The 16374-nt window shown below is 40.8% G+C and overlaps 2 protein-coding genes across 3 annotated transcripts in view; both read left to right on the top strand.

The window, feature by feature from the left end:
• LOC121512115 (importin-13-like) overlaps positions 1–12701 on the top strand; it is a 66274-nt gene extending 53573 nt beyond the window's left edge. For both annotated transcript variants that reach the window (XM_041791164.1, XM_041791165.1), the window contains exons 19-23: positions 1122–1188; positions 6171–6229; positions 6337–6426; positions 6717–6898; positions 7189–12701. In XM_041791164.1, the coding sequence (XP_041647098.1) occupies positions 1122–1188; positions 6171–6229; positions 6337–6426; positions 6717–6898; positions 7189–7285 (495 nt within the window). In that variant the 3' untranslated portion in view covers positions 7286–12701. The remainder of the gene's footprint in view (positions 1–1121; positions 1189–6170; positions 6230–6336; positions 6427–6716; positions 6899–7188) is intronic.
• A 1223-nt stretch (positions 12702–13924) lies between these two features.
• pfas (phosphoribosylformylglycinamidine synthase) overlaps positions 13925–16374 on the top strand; it is a 28252-nt gene continuing 25802 nt past the window's right edge. The window contains exon 1 of the mRNA XM_041792213.1: positions 13925–14058. The gene's annotated coding sequence lies outside the window, so the exon portion shown is untranslated. The remainder of the gene's footprint in view (positions 14059–16374) is intronic.

Raw genomic sequence — 16374 nt, forward strand, 5'->3', positions numbered from 1 at the left:
CAAGTGACCCTGGATGGACGTAAAGCCAGGCTTTTTATTTACCACAGATTATGTCAGTTGCTGGGTCAGTCTTGGATGCATGCCCATCACTACACAACCAATCCAGTTAGTATAAGGGCATCCCAGACCACCTGTGTATGCAGTCTGAGGAATCAGATATGAAACTGTTTTCAGCACATGTCCAGGACAGGTTCAACACAAAGCATTACCACTTATCACTAAATGCCTAAAGTAGATGTTAAGGAAGATTTAAACTAAAGTTGTTATGTTGAACCGCTCGACACTAGCAGTATTTCAAATTCTCATGCCTCACAGATTCTCCTCCACATTAGGACGAACATCAGCAGCATCTTAACAATGTCTAGGTCACTACAGGTCGTTTATGTCGCGACGAGGTGAAGCTGTTGTGGTCTCAGGTGACTGCTTAGTCCTCTGAAATCATCCCCGTCCAGAGCCAATCAGAGCCCAAATGAATTAATATTCAATTAATATTAATCAGTGGAGACAAATTGGCTGATGGCTCTTCTGTCTGATCTTTTTGTCTTCATTCTTCTTCCTTTGTTTTCTATCTTTGGATAGATCTGACCTCCATCTCTCTCCCTCTCTCCTCCATCCTCGATGAGTTCATTATTATGAGATTCTTTGTATTTCTCTTTATCTGCACATGTTATTATTATTATTATTATTATTATTATTATTATTATTATTGTTATACATTTCTGTTGCATATCCAATCCAGACCAGAAACAAGGAAAAGTAATGTTTCCTAAAGAAAACCATTATTACCCTCAGTTCAACTTCAGTTTCATTTTAAATATTTGTTCATTAGCTGAGCCAATCATCGGAGGATCTCTGTTTGACTTTGATACAAACCGCAGTCTGGTAGGCTGATCAGTCCTCAGAGCTTAACTGCTGTCAGATCCACCTACCAAGCTGAGCGAGTCCCATTACTGCCGTTGAATGCAGTATCTGTTACTGCAGTAGATAGTACTGCAGCGTCTGGTACTGCAGTAATATCTGCTGCAGTCGATGCTACTGCACTATGTGAAGGTTGTTATGCAGCAGTGACTGGTTCCAGTCTGTAGAAACATTCTGTGTTTAATGTCTCTCTTTGTTTGCAGGCCCTCAAACGCAAACCAGATCTGTATTTATCCGAGAGCCTGGACGTGAAAGCAGTTTTCCACTGTGGTGAGTGCACCCAGCAACACGTGTGCACACTAGGGGTGGGTGGTAAACCGGCATCAGCACTGTCACTGGGTTTACCTCTACTATCTATCATACTATCATCACTGGTTTAAACGTGGGATTAAAGTGCAGAACCAATCCTACAATACTTCACTTGAAAAGCAGAATCAGGCAGACCTACGCTTGCTCACCAAAGGTGATGCCGCCTCCGCATGTCAGAGCAGTGTCAGCTCAGTTAAGTGTAGATTTTCTCCTCTCTGAGTTGATTTTTTGTCCTAACAGCAACATAAAGTGCACTTTGCAGAGCGTCATAACGCAGGCTAGGTGCTGGAATTGATCTTCTCTATTTGTCATTAGCAGTTTGAATATCTATCACAGTGGCGATAAATCAGCTTGAAGGTATGTTTCAGCTTACAACTTGCTTGATTTAAATCCAAGATGATTAAACTGTGCTGTGGCTCTGATCCTGGTCAAAGATAGGGCTGTAAACACTGTTACTCAGGGATGTGACTGTATCAAAATTTCACTGTACAATATAAGGATTTTCTATTTTGGCTAAACACTCATTTACATTTCATTTAACTGACTAGTCTAAAGAGGAGAGAACCCCTAGAAAACAGTCAAATTCCTAACAGGGTCATTGTGTCAGTGGATGTGATGTTAGCATGATATACTCTCTACAGCAAGGCTAGCAATAAAAGTTAGCGCACTTTGATATTTGGCCTCTTTTCACTTTGGGTGAGTAGTTATACGTGAGTTCAACCCTCAACAGCCTACATACCACTTTATTTTCATTTACAACTTTAGAAATAACTGTCGTACCGCGGTCTTCCAACTACACGCTAACAGCTTAGCCACCGCTGAGCTTCTCATGTTTACATCTGGTGAAGCGCCAAAGAGGAAGGCAGCAGCCACTGACTGAAGTTACTGCGGCCTCTGGTGGTGGGAGGTTCATTACAGTACAACAGAGCATTATAGGCCAGGATTTCAAGCCCGTGTTCATAAAAAAATGATCGGTGATTAATTTAACCGACTAGTAAATCCCGCACCGGCTAATTTGATAAACGATTTTAACCGTTTTTACCAGTAAAGCGTGTGCACCCCTAGTACAAAAATACCTCAGTAATACCTAATTAACAAGTCCACAGTACGGTATTTATCGCAGTATCAAAAAAAAAAAAAAAAAAAATGAAGCCTTGGAAAAAAGTGACATTGGCATTCATTAAACTCCAATTGCACTCTAAATATTACACAAAAGTGCTGTAGGTGCAATTAGGCTTAGGCCCAGACAGGAAAACAATCAATTTCTGTTTCGTTTTGAAAAAGTTTTCTGTGAACATGGGATCATTTCAATAGATGTCTGAGCCCATTCAAAATGACTGTAAAAGCTATAGTATATATGCCAGGCCTGTAGGTGGCGCTGTGACTCTGCCATGGAAATGCACTAGAAACAGAGAAGAAAACTGGAGCATACACACCCAAAACATTTCTCTTACCCAGAACTTCCCCTGGCTGTCCTTCTGGTTTACTCCGCAATGGAGCTAAGAACATGTGGCACATGCTTTTCTCCATGACCCTTTGTTGCTCACGGTGGTAGTAGAGGAGCAGAAGGCACCAAAACAATCCTTTAATCTGCCATTATTATTGTTGTTGATTGGGCTTGTGCATGTGTCTGGGCCCCGGTTTCAAAAAGTAGCATTTTCAAGCTCCCGAAACTCCTGTTTCATGTGGATGACACACTGATAAGATATAATACTTTAGCAGATACTTCTAAACTCGCCTCTGTAGAAATCTGTCCTCATCCTTTGGCTCCAGTGTTTACTAACCTTCTAAAACCTTCGTTGTCCACCACTGAAAACAGCTGTAGGTCTTTAGTGATATATTCACAGATATACTTTGTTTTCTGTTAAATCCTCATGCTGTAATGGGGAAGTGGGATTGTGAACGCTACCTTAAAGGGATATTTCAGGATTTTTGAAGTTGGATCGTATGAAGTGCTTGGCTATAGTGGTGGCATTAGCCTTCAGTGATTTCTGTGTAAGTTGATCCTGTAGTTATTACGAGCTCAGAGAGATCAGCGGCATAGTGGCTGTAGATGGGAACGTTTTATCCGCATAGTTTAACCAGTTTTGTGTAGAAAAATGAACTAAGAAAATACGCTGGCTTGCCTGTACGTTGTGTCGAAAACGCACAAAGCACTTCGTCCCCCCCCCCCAAAAAAAACTCTGTGTCAGGCACTAATTTTCGATGCAGCTTTCAGCATTTTGTATCTTTCCGCCGCGCATTGATCCTCTGATCAGCTGTTTGGGTCTCAGGCTTCTACAGGGATAACAACACCATACCAAGCTATAACAAATATATTATGAGCGATTTCGACTCAAGTGATGATGAGCTGCTTACTGTGGATAGGATATTACTATGAACCGGAGTACACTGAAGAAGAACTTCTACTGATGGAGAGTCAATGGGCTGAAAGAGAGCAGAGAAACTTTTATTTGAAAGGTTTGAGCAGGAGAGATCCTGAGCATGGGTTTGCATTTTCCATACCTGCGCTACACCGCTCGTATTATCTTTTTTTAGCTTGGTGTGGTGTTATTATCCCTGTAGAAGCCCACAGACCCAAACAGCTGACAGAGGATATCCGTGTGCAGCGGAAGGAGATGAAATGCTGAAAGCTGCATCGTAAATTAGAGCCTGACAGAGTTTTTTTTGAGGAGAAACAAAGTGCTTTGTAAGTTTTTGACACAGCGTACAGGTGAGCCAACATATTTTCTTGGCCCATTTTTATGTAAAATTTATGCGGATAAAACGTCCTCATTGACAGCCATTATGCCGCTGATCTCTCTGAGCTCGTAATAACCACAAGATCAACTTACGTCATATGACCCTACTTCAAAAATCTAGAAATATCCCTTTAATACTGTTCAGAAGGAGAGAAATAAAGATAAGACGACAGATTCAGAAAGCTGAACTCTGAAACTAATGATGTTTTCACTTTTGGCTGGATTTTTTTATACCCTGCCCAGACAAAGTTGCCCCCCTTGCTGGTCTGCCTTCACATCAGTAACAATATTCTGTGCCTGTGCTCGCTCTTCATATGTACATGGTCAGATACAGTAGATAGTGGTAATGCATTTATGGTTTGCAAATTCACCAAGAAGAAGAGACAACCATGACCTAGTCATGATTTGCTAGGGCAGTGATTCCCAACCTGTGGGCCACGTCTCCCTGGTGCGCCGCGAAGGTATTGCAAGTGGGCCGCCAAATCACTTCCAAAATAGTATGATTTTTGTGGGGGGAGGGGAAATGTAATTAAATAAAAATATACACAATAGTGTTTTAAATGTTAAAACTCAGTTATTTTTAAAAGGATATTAAAAATGTTCAAATATTCTTTTCATTATTTTGTGTTTTTTTCCTTCAGGTATTAGACATGTGACAAGCAAATGTGAGACAGGAACTTTTGTTGTTATGTAGAGGTTATTGTGTGGACAGCTCCTTGAAAACTGTAATACTGAAGGTGTTTCAACATGTTACAGATGCTGTGTTAGCAACTGTGGAGCTTTCAACATGTTTCTACTGCATTCAGTTCAGTCCTTTATGTTCAATCTTCCATTAAAAAAAGTGCTCTGAGAACACATTATATGGCTGCCGTATTTATGGGGTTGGAGGTGGGCCACCAAAATTTTTGAGACTTAAAAGTGGGCCCTGAGTTGGAAAAGGTTGGAAACCACTGGTCTAGGGATCACTGACTCGAGGGATGTGAATGGTTAAATGGTTCATTTTGTTAATCAAATTAGGCAATGTGAGATTTACGAGTCGGTTAAACAAATTACCTATCATTTTTCATAAACATGAACTTGAAATCCCTGTCTATAATGCTCTTTTAAACTTTAATGAACCTCCCGCCACTAGAGGCCACTGTAGCTTCAGTTAATGGCAGCTACTTTCCTGTCTTAGCTTTGCCACTGCACTTCACCAGGCTAGCTCAGCGGTAGCTTAGCGGTTAGCGTGTAATAAGAACGGTGCAGTATGGCAGTTTTTTAAGTAGTTAATGGAAATAAAGTGGTATGTAGGCTGTGGAGGATTGAACTCATGTATAATTACTCAACCAAAGTGAAAAGAGGCCACACATGAAAGCATGATATTAATCTGCACAGAGGAACGAAGGTCGGCTGCGCTAGCTTTTAATGTTAGCCACGCTGTTGAGACTATGTCAGGCTCACGTCACACCCGCTGACACAATGACCCTGTGAGGAATTTGACTGTTTTTTCAAGGATTTTCTCCTCTTTAGACTAGTCAGTTAAAGGATATTTAGATAAGTGTTTAGCCAAATGGGGAAATAGACGCTTAGGAGCATCCTTAATTGGGTCACATTTCTTTATGCTCTTCGTGGGCAATGGAGTTAATACTTAATAAACCAGCAACAACCCTCTTCCTACTTCCAGATCTACTCTGCAGCTCAGACGATGAAATGGTTCTTGCTGCACGGATACAACAGTCTTTGAAGGGACAGTAGACATTTAGAAATAGATAATACAGTTTTAGTTGCTGATGAGTACCCAGTATTCAGCCACGATTGCATCCACATCTCCTGTGGATCATGTCCAAGACCACCTCTACAGGAAGACTCACTGTCCTTATACTTGCTTTCACACGGGGTCTCTGAGATCTGGGCTCTGGTCCCTACTGTGATACTAGCTTTATGAATGCATCTCTCTGTGATCAAAAACGAGTTGAATATTTCATCACAGGCTTGTTTTAGGGGGAGGTTAGTGGCTTGTTGTGGTGCTTGAAAGTGCATTTAAACACATGATCTTTTTGATTTTGTTATACCATGATATCATACTGTTACTTCAAAGACCAAAACAATCCCATGATATCAGTTTAAGGTTGTTTTGGCCACCTCTAGTGTGCACTATCACTCATACAGTGCTTGGTAAACTTTGCAGAAGTCCTTCATCAATGTTTCTGACTTTTTCAGGAGTTCTGTCGCTCAAGTTTCCTGAAGCTCCCACTGTTAAGTCAACGTGCCTGTTCTTTGTGAGTTCGCATTCATGAACATGAACACAGACTCTGTAGATGACTGTAGATGTCTGTAGATGTCTGTAGTTGTCGTTAAAGTGTGCTGACCATTTGTGTCTTTGCAGACTGAGTTGTTGCCTCACTGCTCGGATATCCCACCATTGGCTCAAGTGGTGCAGGAGGACGGAAAGTTGCTGATCACAGCTGTGCTGGAGGTAAAACATTATTACACATCCATTTCTCTTACCTAATATTTTAGATAGTTAGTTGACAATAGCTCAAGACGAAGATACTGTAGAGCATGTTAGGATAACTCCAAACTCTAAAAACATGTTAAATCATCTAAAATATTACCAGCCAGGGCACAGATGGCCCCAGGTTCAAGTCTGACCAGTGGCTCCTTTCCCACATGTCTCTCATCAATGTTTCTGACTTCATCTACTGCCCTCTAAAAAAAAAAGGAGTTACTGGCCTAAGTGATGTTAACTGTCCCCTACTTCTGCAGGGCATTGGGGGCGGAGCTTCTCGGAGTCTGATGGATCAGTTCGCTGAGGTTTTGTTCTCTCTTAACAAACACTGTTTCTCGCTGCTCGTCGTGTGGCTGAAGGAGGCGCTGCAGCCGGCAGGTTTCCCTTCGTCACGCGTCACAACAGAACAGAAGGAGCATTTCTCTCAACAGATTCTCAGGTAACACCGCTCAGCTGACTTCAATACGCCTGAGGCTGTTTATACCTCATGCAGTTGGTCCAGCTCTGAGATAGCTGGGTGATTTTAGTTGGGCTCATGTGGATTGGATTTTAATAGTCTGTCTTTTGTCTTAATGACATAATAAATCTGCATGTAAACATGTTATCTTACTGACTGACTGCAGCCAAGAGGGAAGCGGCTTTGTTGGTGTTGAAGAAGGTTTTAACAGTCTCTTTCACCCCAAAGTTGCTGATATTTTCTTATCTGTCGTCTCTGGCTCCGTCTTTTAGAGAGCGTGTGAACAAGAGGAGGGTGAAGGACATCGTGAAGGAGTTCACGCTGCTGTGCAGAGGACTCCACGGGACAGAGTACGCTGCCGAGTACTGACCCACCTGAACGCCACCTCAGTGAAGACCACATGAGCTGATTGTACTGAAGACACCTGGAACCAGATCGACAGAGGCCCCTTGTCTGCCTCCTCTTTCCTCTTCCTCAAAGAGCAGCGCTCCCAGCATGCTGCCCCCCTTCCCCTTAGGTCTGTGCGTGGTTCCTCGGCTGTTTCCTGGTGATAGCATATGAAACGGTAGTGGTGTTGTACGTAGCTACTTGACATAATTTCAGATAATTATATAATGTTTATGTAAACCCGTATAGACGGATGGTGTGACGAAAAGGACCAACATGAAAATATCCAAACATGTCTGTGACTTTGTTCTTTATTATAAATGCCTTCAGAGCAAGCAGAGACTCTGCATGCTCTCCTCCATCTTGCACACTTGCAATTTTCACACATGCACTCCCGAAAAAGTCCTGAAATCAGACGGGCTGCACCTGAATCTTCTTTAGCTGCTTGGTCACACATCCACCCCGCAGTGGGGGTGGCAGATTTTCACTGCCTGATAGGTGGACAAAGCTGAGGATGTGATGATAATTTCCTCAACGCTGCATATGCTTATCCTTTGTATAAAAATAGATCTACTCATTGTAAACGATACACCGGCCACATACTTATATACATCTGCTTTGTTGGTGTGGATGTTAAAACTGAATCCAGAGGTCGATGTCTCACTCTGAGTCATTTTGAAGTTTGCACTCTGCAACTTTGTTTTTAAGACTCTTTTTTTCAAGCACCTAAGATGCTGTAGTTGTGGAAACTGGTGTTCTCGACTAGCTGAGCCTCAGGACCCACAATCAAGAAATTGCAGCTAAGGCTTTTAAGAATAACTGCATTCTTGCAAGTGAATAAAGTCCGCATTTTGTGCATTATTTTTTTATTACATGTGTAATTGTCCCTTTCAGCACACTATGCTTAAGCCACATCAGTGCCTCCCTGCAGCCACAGTGATGTAAAATAATTAAACCAAAACTCACAGCTCAGTGGACAAGTCAAGAGCTTGTCTTATCAAACATTTACCTGTTCCCTTATTTTCTTTTCAATCCATGTTAAGTTCCTTTTTCTGTGGTTAACTTTATCTACCTATAGAAGCAAGTCTGTATCCAAACAGGAGGTAAATTACCCTCTGTTTAATGATGCAAAACAGTTTTGAATGCATTTTTGACTTTCAAAATGTCATAAAATAGTTCTGAATAACTGTGATAAATCACAGAAATTCTAAGATTAAGAGAAATTAAAAAGTTAACCTTTTGACAGCCCGAATAGCAACCCAGACTTCTTCTGATATTTTCTCACCCAATCAGGTTTATTTAATGCAGTTTTTTTTTTTTTTAAGTTTGACCTCAGAAAGGACCAAATGTGACAAATCAAAGAGGTCAAAACAAGCATGTTTTAAGGGAGCTTCATGGGTGTTTTGGCACAATTTTCATTTCCAGGAACACATTAGCAACCCACTGTAAAGAATTCTGTGACTCACTTTGGGGTCCAGACCCAGACAACCACTGTTGTAAACATCACAAGATAACCGTCTTTGGCTGAAACTGTGAAACTAGCTTGACATGCCAGATCAACCATTTCACATCTCCATGGTGTGGGATTTATTTAAAATCCATCAGGGCAGCACCCCATAGATGGTGAACCTTTCAGAGAAGAAACTCTTAGTGTGATTGTACGAAGGTTCACATTCATTAAGAGCCAATCAGAGCGACAGAACATATGTTATGGGCGTGTACCACTGCCAAGAACTAAACTACATGACATGATCTTGACAGGCAGCCATTGTCATGTCAGTCCAGGATTCTTCTATATCAGTGGAGTCGGTTTGTGAATTACTCTTACTGAAGTTGTTCAGGAGAACCAGGGAAGTCTTTCAGTGTGGCTCTTTGCTCGTCTTTAGTAGAGAAATGTCCAGTTCTGATCAAACTGCTGCAGTAGTTGAGTCCATGCTGAACTCTTCACTGTACGCCATCATTTACACACTTGTAGCTACCACCTTTTTCTCCTCTAATGATGCTGATTGGCCCGGTTAATCTCTACCCACGAAACAAACATATGAGCTTAAATCCTTGTAAGATGGATCCATCTGACAACATCTATCAGCTTTGCAAGGTTAGAAACCACTGTGTAAACGTGGCCTTAATGTTGCAGTTTCATTTTATTCACCTAGAATGGCATCAGTCCTCTGTTCTAAAGCTATCATCATCACCCCCTCTGCCAGGGGGCGAGGATGACGATATTCTCACAGTGAATTCTGCTGAAAATTCTTGCTGCATTCACACACATCCTGACTGTGATGAATAATTAACTTGGACAAATTCAGCTGTATGCATTTACTCTTGCTGCTCATGCTGAATATGTCAGGACCTTTTCAGGAGTTTTGTGCATGTGTGAACAGGGCTCCGGTGTGCTTGGGGGTGCTTCTGGAATCACACCTGAGGGGGGCAGCAGAAGCATTTATATCAGCTGAGTGTTTGAAGGAAAAATAATCTGTAACCGTGCAAAAATATTAATCAAGTTGTGCATATTAACAGTTATATACGTGTCTGTGTGAGTGTGAGAGATTGAGCGAGTGTGTGCGTGTGCGACTGTGTGTATGCTTCCACCTGTTCAGTGCACTTATAATGGACCTACAGTCACATTCAAAACTTCCCCTTTTACCTTCTCACAGACATCATTGACATTTATCAACCCATGACTCATTGTTGAGACTGATCCAAGGTTCAGTCACAAAGCCGAGGTCAGACTACAAAATCTATTGGTCAGTTCTATAGTCACTGTGTCAGATTAGAAGATCATAGAGCTGTAAAAACTGTAAAACCCGACCAAATATCACAGTTGACATGGTGAACTTCTAAAGAAGAGAAGAAACTGTACAAGGTGATTTTTTTTTTTAGAATTTGCCTGTTTTGGTTTAAAGGATAGGACATATGCAAAGTTATCGGTGTAGATAATATTATGACATGCCGGCGTTTATCTTTAAAGGCACAGGATGAAACATTGATAAAGCTGGGGTTGTTGGGGGCTCTTTCTCTCTATTTTTGACAAATAGTAGGCCATAGATGCTAACAAAGTACAGTCAACATGAGGGAAAGATTGTTGGAATATATGTGTTCAAATAATGATGGAGAGATGAAGTATGCTGAATTTATTTACAACTCGTCTGTTGTATAGAAGTATACCAATCATGTATAAACAGGAGTGTGGATGATAGGACTAAAAGCCAGCATTATACAAAAAAAGGATAAACTATTTTAAAGGCTTTAAAGGATGATATCATCTGCAAAGGTTGACACCATCTTTAGAGGATGACCTCATCTTTAAGGATGACATTCTCTAATGGATGACATCCTTTGTAAAGTTTGACATCATCTTTAGAGGATGACCTCATCTTTAAGGATGACATCATCTGTAAGGATGACATCTGTAAAGGATGACTTAATTTGTAAAAGATGACATAATCTATAAAGGATATCATCATCTGTAAGGATGACATCATCTGCAAAGGTTGAACTCATCTGTAAAGGATGACATCATCTTTTAAGGATGACATCTTCTTTTTAGAATCACAACATCCCTAAAGATGACATCTGTAAAGGATGACATAATTTGTAAAAGATGACATAATCTATAAAGGATGACATCTTCTGCAAAGGATGACCTCATCTTTAAAGGTTGATGTCTTTTAAGGATGACATCATCCCTCAGGATGACATCTTTAAAGGATGACATAATTTGTAAAAAGATGACATAATCTATAAAGGATTACATCATCTGTAAAGGATGACATCATCTGTAAAGGATGACATCATCTGTGAAGGATGACACAATCTAGAAAGGATGACATTGTCTGCAAAGGATGACATGATTAGTAAAAGAAGTCCTAATCTATAAAGGATGACATCATCTGTAAATGATGACAGCATCTGTAAATGACAACATCTTTAACAGCAGAAGTTGGAATGTATGTAAAGCTGGGGGTGTTAGGGGCTGTCCACCCTTTAGGAGGCCATAGTTGACACCTTCTGGAAAGATGGATGGGACTGTTGAGGAGAACTGGCCTCAACTCTGCCTGTCTGTTTCTACGTGGATATAAAGTTAGTTGGGGACAACTCTTTATGATTTTGAGGCTGGCACGATGATGTTATTCAGACTAATCCCAGTGTTTTTCACAGTCTTTGGTTGTAATGAATGAAGATCATCCACTCTTCAGCAGGCTGCTTAGTATGCACTCTCCTTCTCACCAACATTTATCTATATTAGCCTATCGTGGTAGTTGCTCGACAACCCAGCTTCATGATTCTTCTTTAGCTGCACCTTTTAGTTTGTTTACACTCACACAGACATGATTTTGTAATGTAGAGGCTGTAGGCAAAGACTAGCATGAGACCCTTCACCATTTGGTCAAAAACAAAGTGAGCAAACTAAATATCTAGAAGCATCTCTGTTGAGGTACCAAGGCCAGTGAACTACAGGAAAAGAGCATTCAGACTCAAACTCGGTCCATCCTAACATTTGAACATGTCTCTAGTCCAGGTGGAGCTTAGAAAATAACATTTGATGCTCAGTATCAATGACATATCTGTTCTGACACTAATCAGACATTTGGATTTATTATTTCATTTACCACGCAGTAATCCACCAATTCATCATTTCAGTCTATCTCTAGGTATCTTCCTGATCGTCATTAACTTGAAATGAAAACATTTGGGGCTTTTTCAGGGGCTTGGACCTTTATGTTGGGGCCAGGGGTCCTTCACATGGACTCTTTGGATAATCAGGACCTAGTTTGATGCCTTGTTAGTCACTCTTTCCCTCTCGTTAGTAATTTCAGAGCTATACCTCTTTATTTGTCTGTATCTTGAGGCTCCTCGGATCAGAAGGTTTCATGCAGTTGCCTACCTTTGCTTAGTGGTAAAACTACCATAAAGCAAAACTGCTAATTTTGTGCAGCGTAACGGGACAAATTATAGAAAACATACAAAAACTCTAAAACCTTCTGTTGTGAGGCATCCTAGATGTGGCCTTCATCTTCGTACACTGGATGAATAAAATCACTGGTTTTTGGGACTGATGTGTCTCCAAACCCTATAATGTTACCCTGTAGTCTGACCTCGGTATAAATCACCTGGAGCATACCAGCCAGACTCATTGATCTGTGATTGACTCCCTCCTTAGCTCTGATACGAGATGATCATTGATCCTCATCTTCATCTCCCTCACACTGTGTCTCACCTTATCTCAGTCCAATCCTTCAGTCTGACCCGCGGTGCCTGCAGACATGTAGCATGTGTGTGTTAATGGGGGGGTCAAAGTTTGTCACAAGTTACACAAAGAGTTGGGGAGGGCCGGGCTATGATATGTACATTGTTTTTTGTACCTCTGCTTTAATTTATTAAATATATCAAATATACCGACTCCTCTGTGTGAAGTTGTTTCATTCCTGTATGCAAATCCTACACATACTACAACCCCAGCTCCAAAAAGTTGTAAATAAAAACAGAAGGGTTAACCCTGACCCTGGATAATTAGTATTAGTGGCTACCATTACACCAAGGAGACAAAAGAACACTCAAGCAACTCAGAGGAAAGGTGATTGAAAAGTCTAAGTCAGGGGATGGATCTCAAAAAAAATTCCAAGGTACTGAACATCCCCTAAATTTTAGTTTACATGTGCAAATCTGCCTAGATCAGGCCATTCTCACAGAGTGAGTGAACATGCAAGAAGGAGACTAACAAGAAAGTCCACCAAGACACCTTTGACTACTCTGAAGGAGTTCCAAGCTTCAGCAGCTGAGATGGGAGAGACTCTGCAGACAACAACTGTTGGCCAGGTTCTTCACCAGTCAGAGCTTTTAATGGGAGAGTGGCAAAGAGAAAGGCACTGTTAAAAAAAAAAACTCAGATTCTGCCTGGACTAGAGTTCACCTAAAGGCATGTGGGAGACTCCATGGTCAAGAGGAAGAAAGATCTTTTGGTCTGATGAAACCAAAATTGAGCTTTTTGGCCATCAGACAAGACACCAAACACTGACACCACCATAAACACACCATCTCCACTGGGGAGCATGGTGGGGGCAGCATCATGCTGTGGGGATGCTTCTCAGCAGCCGGTCCTGTAAGGCCTATAGAAGTGGAAGCTAGAATGACTGCAGCAAAACACAGGACAATCCTGGAGGACGATCTTATTCAGTCAAGACGGCTCCCAACAGAGAGAAGACTTATTGTCCAGTAAGGCTGAGCCAAAGCAGACAAAGCGACAGAAATGGTTTAAAGACAACAAGGAGAATGTCTCAGGTCGTTTTTGGTTATCAAACATTTTATTTTTTAGGCACTTCACTTAGCAGACATGCCATTCAAGTGTAGAAATAGTTAAATCACAGTGTCCTACAGTTGACAATTTCTGCTTTCAAAATGAATTTCATATAACATGAGAGGTGTTAGCATTATTTTTTTTTACTTGAAATAAGTGGTTTAGCAGGAGAATTTGACTCATGACAAGAACTGAGTAGTTGTACACATGTTTTTATAGTCTAAGTCATCCTGTCTTAACTTCATGAAACCACCTCTAAATGAATGAGAATGAGTTCCAACCGCGCATGCGCACAGAGTGAAGTTAGTCCCACGTGGTGGATGTGTAGGTCCGTGTATCGCTTAGTCTATGGTAGAGCTGCTGACAGGTCAGACCTACAGAGAGTCCAGACGGAGCTGATCACCGGTCTGTTTGTTTAAACCTCTGCAGATCTAACCCTGAAGCTGCTGAACTATCCGTGAGTGAAGCTAACATGCTAACTAGCTTTCTGCTAACTCTGGTTGTTCCTTAGCATTCGACTTCATGATGTAAACTATGAGAGCTAAAGCTAAAGTTAGCTGGAAGAGGGAAATCACTGTTTTTAGCATCACTTTAGCTGCATTCACTGATGCTACACATGACTTTAGATGTGTTAAAGTGTGTTTGAGTGTTGTGTTGTGTGTCATATGTGTGTAACAGAAACCTCCTGACCTGCTCTGTGTGACCTGCTGCATGCACACAATCAATGAACTGATTAGCAGCATGCTGTCTGTCCGTGCGTGTCAGCGTGCGTGTGCCCGTGCTTGTATGTGTGCGTGTGCTCGTGTGTGTACAGAGTTGTGTAAAACAAAGAGACAACCTTTGAAGTGTTTCAACAGACTTAACTAATGTACATCCTGCTCCTCAGTTGTAAAAATGCTTCATTATTTTGATTTAACATTCCTTCTCGCTACAGAAATTGAAAATAAGAAATGTTCGTTTAAAAAATCAGCCAGTTAAATCATTCTTCTGTTAAATCTGCAGTAACATTTTGAATCAGTTACCAAATCAGTTCAGTTCCTAAGAAGAGTAAATTCTGATTTATTTTCTATTAATATTCTTTTTATATTTTCTTCAAGCAGTTATAATTGCCTATCAAAGCCTCTTTTTATTTTGTAGATTTCTGTATTTGCGTATTTTTCTTTCATAAATGAACAGATGGCTTTTAATTAACTGATCTCCATTTAGCTCCCTGATTTGATCCATTTTGAATGAACAGACTCAGAGATCCTCTTCAGCTGTGAATATTCATCCTGAATGTGCTGGTCTGATTTTTAACAAATACCAGGAGGATCCTGATAAGTTATTGATCAAGTCACTGGTTGGGTTTTGAGCTCAGCTGATCAGAGACAGAAGTTATTCTTAGCTTGTTCTTCTGATTTAGAGAATCAATACTGATCATTGTCATTGATTGCTGATGATAGTAGAGTTATTGATGAATGTTTTCATTGACAGATGGGTCATCGGGCAAGATGTCTTCAATAAGTGTGGTTGAGGGGTGCGTCATAGATGGATGTGTCATTGATGGATGGTGCCACACGTGTCTCTTTGACAGATGTGTCATTAATAGATAATGTCACTGACAGGTGTGTTATTGATGAATGATGTCATTGATTAATTTTCATTGATTGATATGGTCATTGATGGATTTAATTGGTTTGTCAATGACTAATGCGTCATTTATGCTTATATCATTAATAGTTTTAAGGAATTGTCACTGAAAGATATTTCTGTGATGCACCAGAGATGATGATATTGATTGGTGTCATTGATAGACAATACCACTGGTAGATGAGGTCATTGATAGGCAATGTCGTTGATAGACAATACCACTGATAGATGAGGTCATTGATAGACAGTTTTACTGATAAATTGTCTTTGTCAGTCCTGGTGAAATCTTGTTATTGATCATATTGACCTGTCTCTGTCAGTCATGGCTGTTATTGATCGTATTGATCTGTCTCTGTCAGTCATGTCTGTTATTGATCATATTGATCTGTCTCTGTCAGTCATGGCTGTTATTGATCGTATTGATCTGTCTCTGTCAGTCATGTCTGTTATTGATCATATTGACCTGTCTCTGTCAGTCATGGCTGTTATTGATCGTATTGATCTGTCTCTGTCAGTCATGTCTGTTATTGATCGTATTGACCTGTCTCTGTCAGTCATGGCTGTTATTGATCGTATTGATCTGTCTCTGTCAGTCATGGCTGTTATTGATCGTATTGACCTGTCTCTGTCAGTCATGTCTGTTATTGATCGTATTGATCTGTCTCTGTCAGTCATGTATGTTATTGATCATATTGACCTGTCTCTGTCAGTCATGGCTGTTATTGATCGTATTGATCTGTCTCTGTCAGTCATGGCTGTTATTGATCGTATTGATCTGTCTCTGTCAGTCATGGCTGTTATTGATCGTATTGACCTGTCTCTGTCAGTCATGGCTGTTATTGATCGTATTGATCTGTCTCTGTCAGTCATGGCTGTTATTGATCGTATTGATCTGTCTCTGTCAGTCATGTCTGTTATTGATCGTATTGATCTGTCTCTGTCAGTCATGTCTGTTATTGGTCGTATTGACCTGTCTCTGTCAGTCATGGCTGTTATTGATCGTATTGACCTGTCTCTATCAGTCATGGCTGTTATTGATCGTATTGATCTGTCTCTGTCAGTCATGGCTGTTATTGATTGTATTGATCTGTCTCTGTCAGTCATGGCTGTTATTGATCGTATTGATCTGTCTCTGTCAGTCATG

The sequence above is a fragment of the Cheilinus undulatus genome, linkage group 7 (genome assembly GCF_018320785.1).
Source record: "Cheilinus undulatus linkage group 7, ASM1832078v1, whole genome shotgun sequence".
Classification (NCBI taxonomy): Eukaryota; Metazoa; Chordata; class Actinopteri; order Labriformes; family Labridae; genus Cheilinus; species Cheilinus undulatus.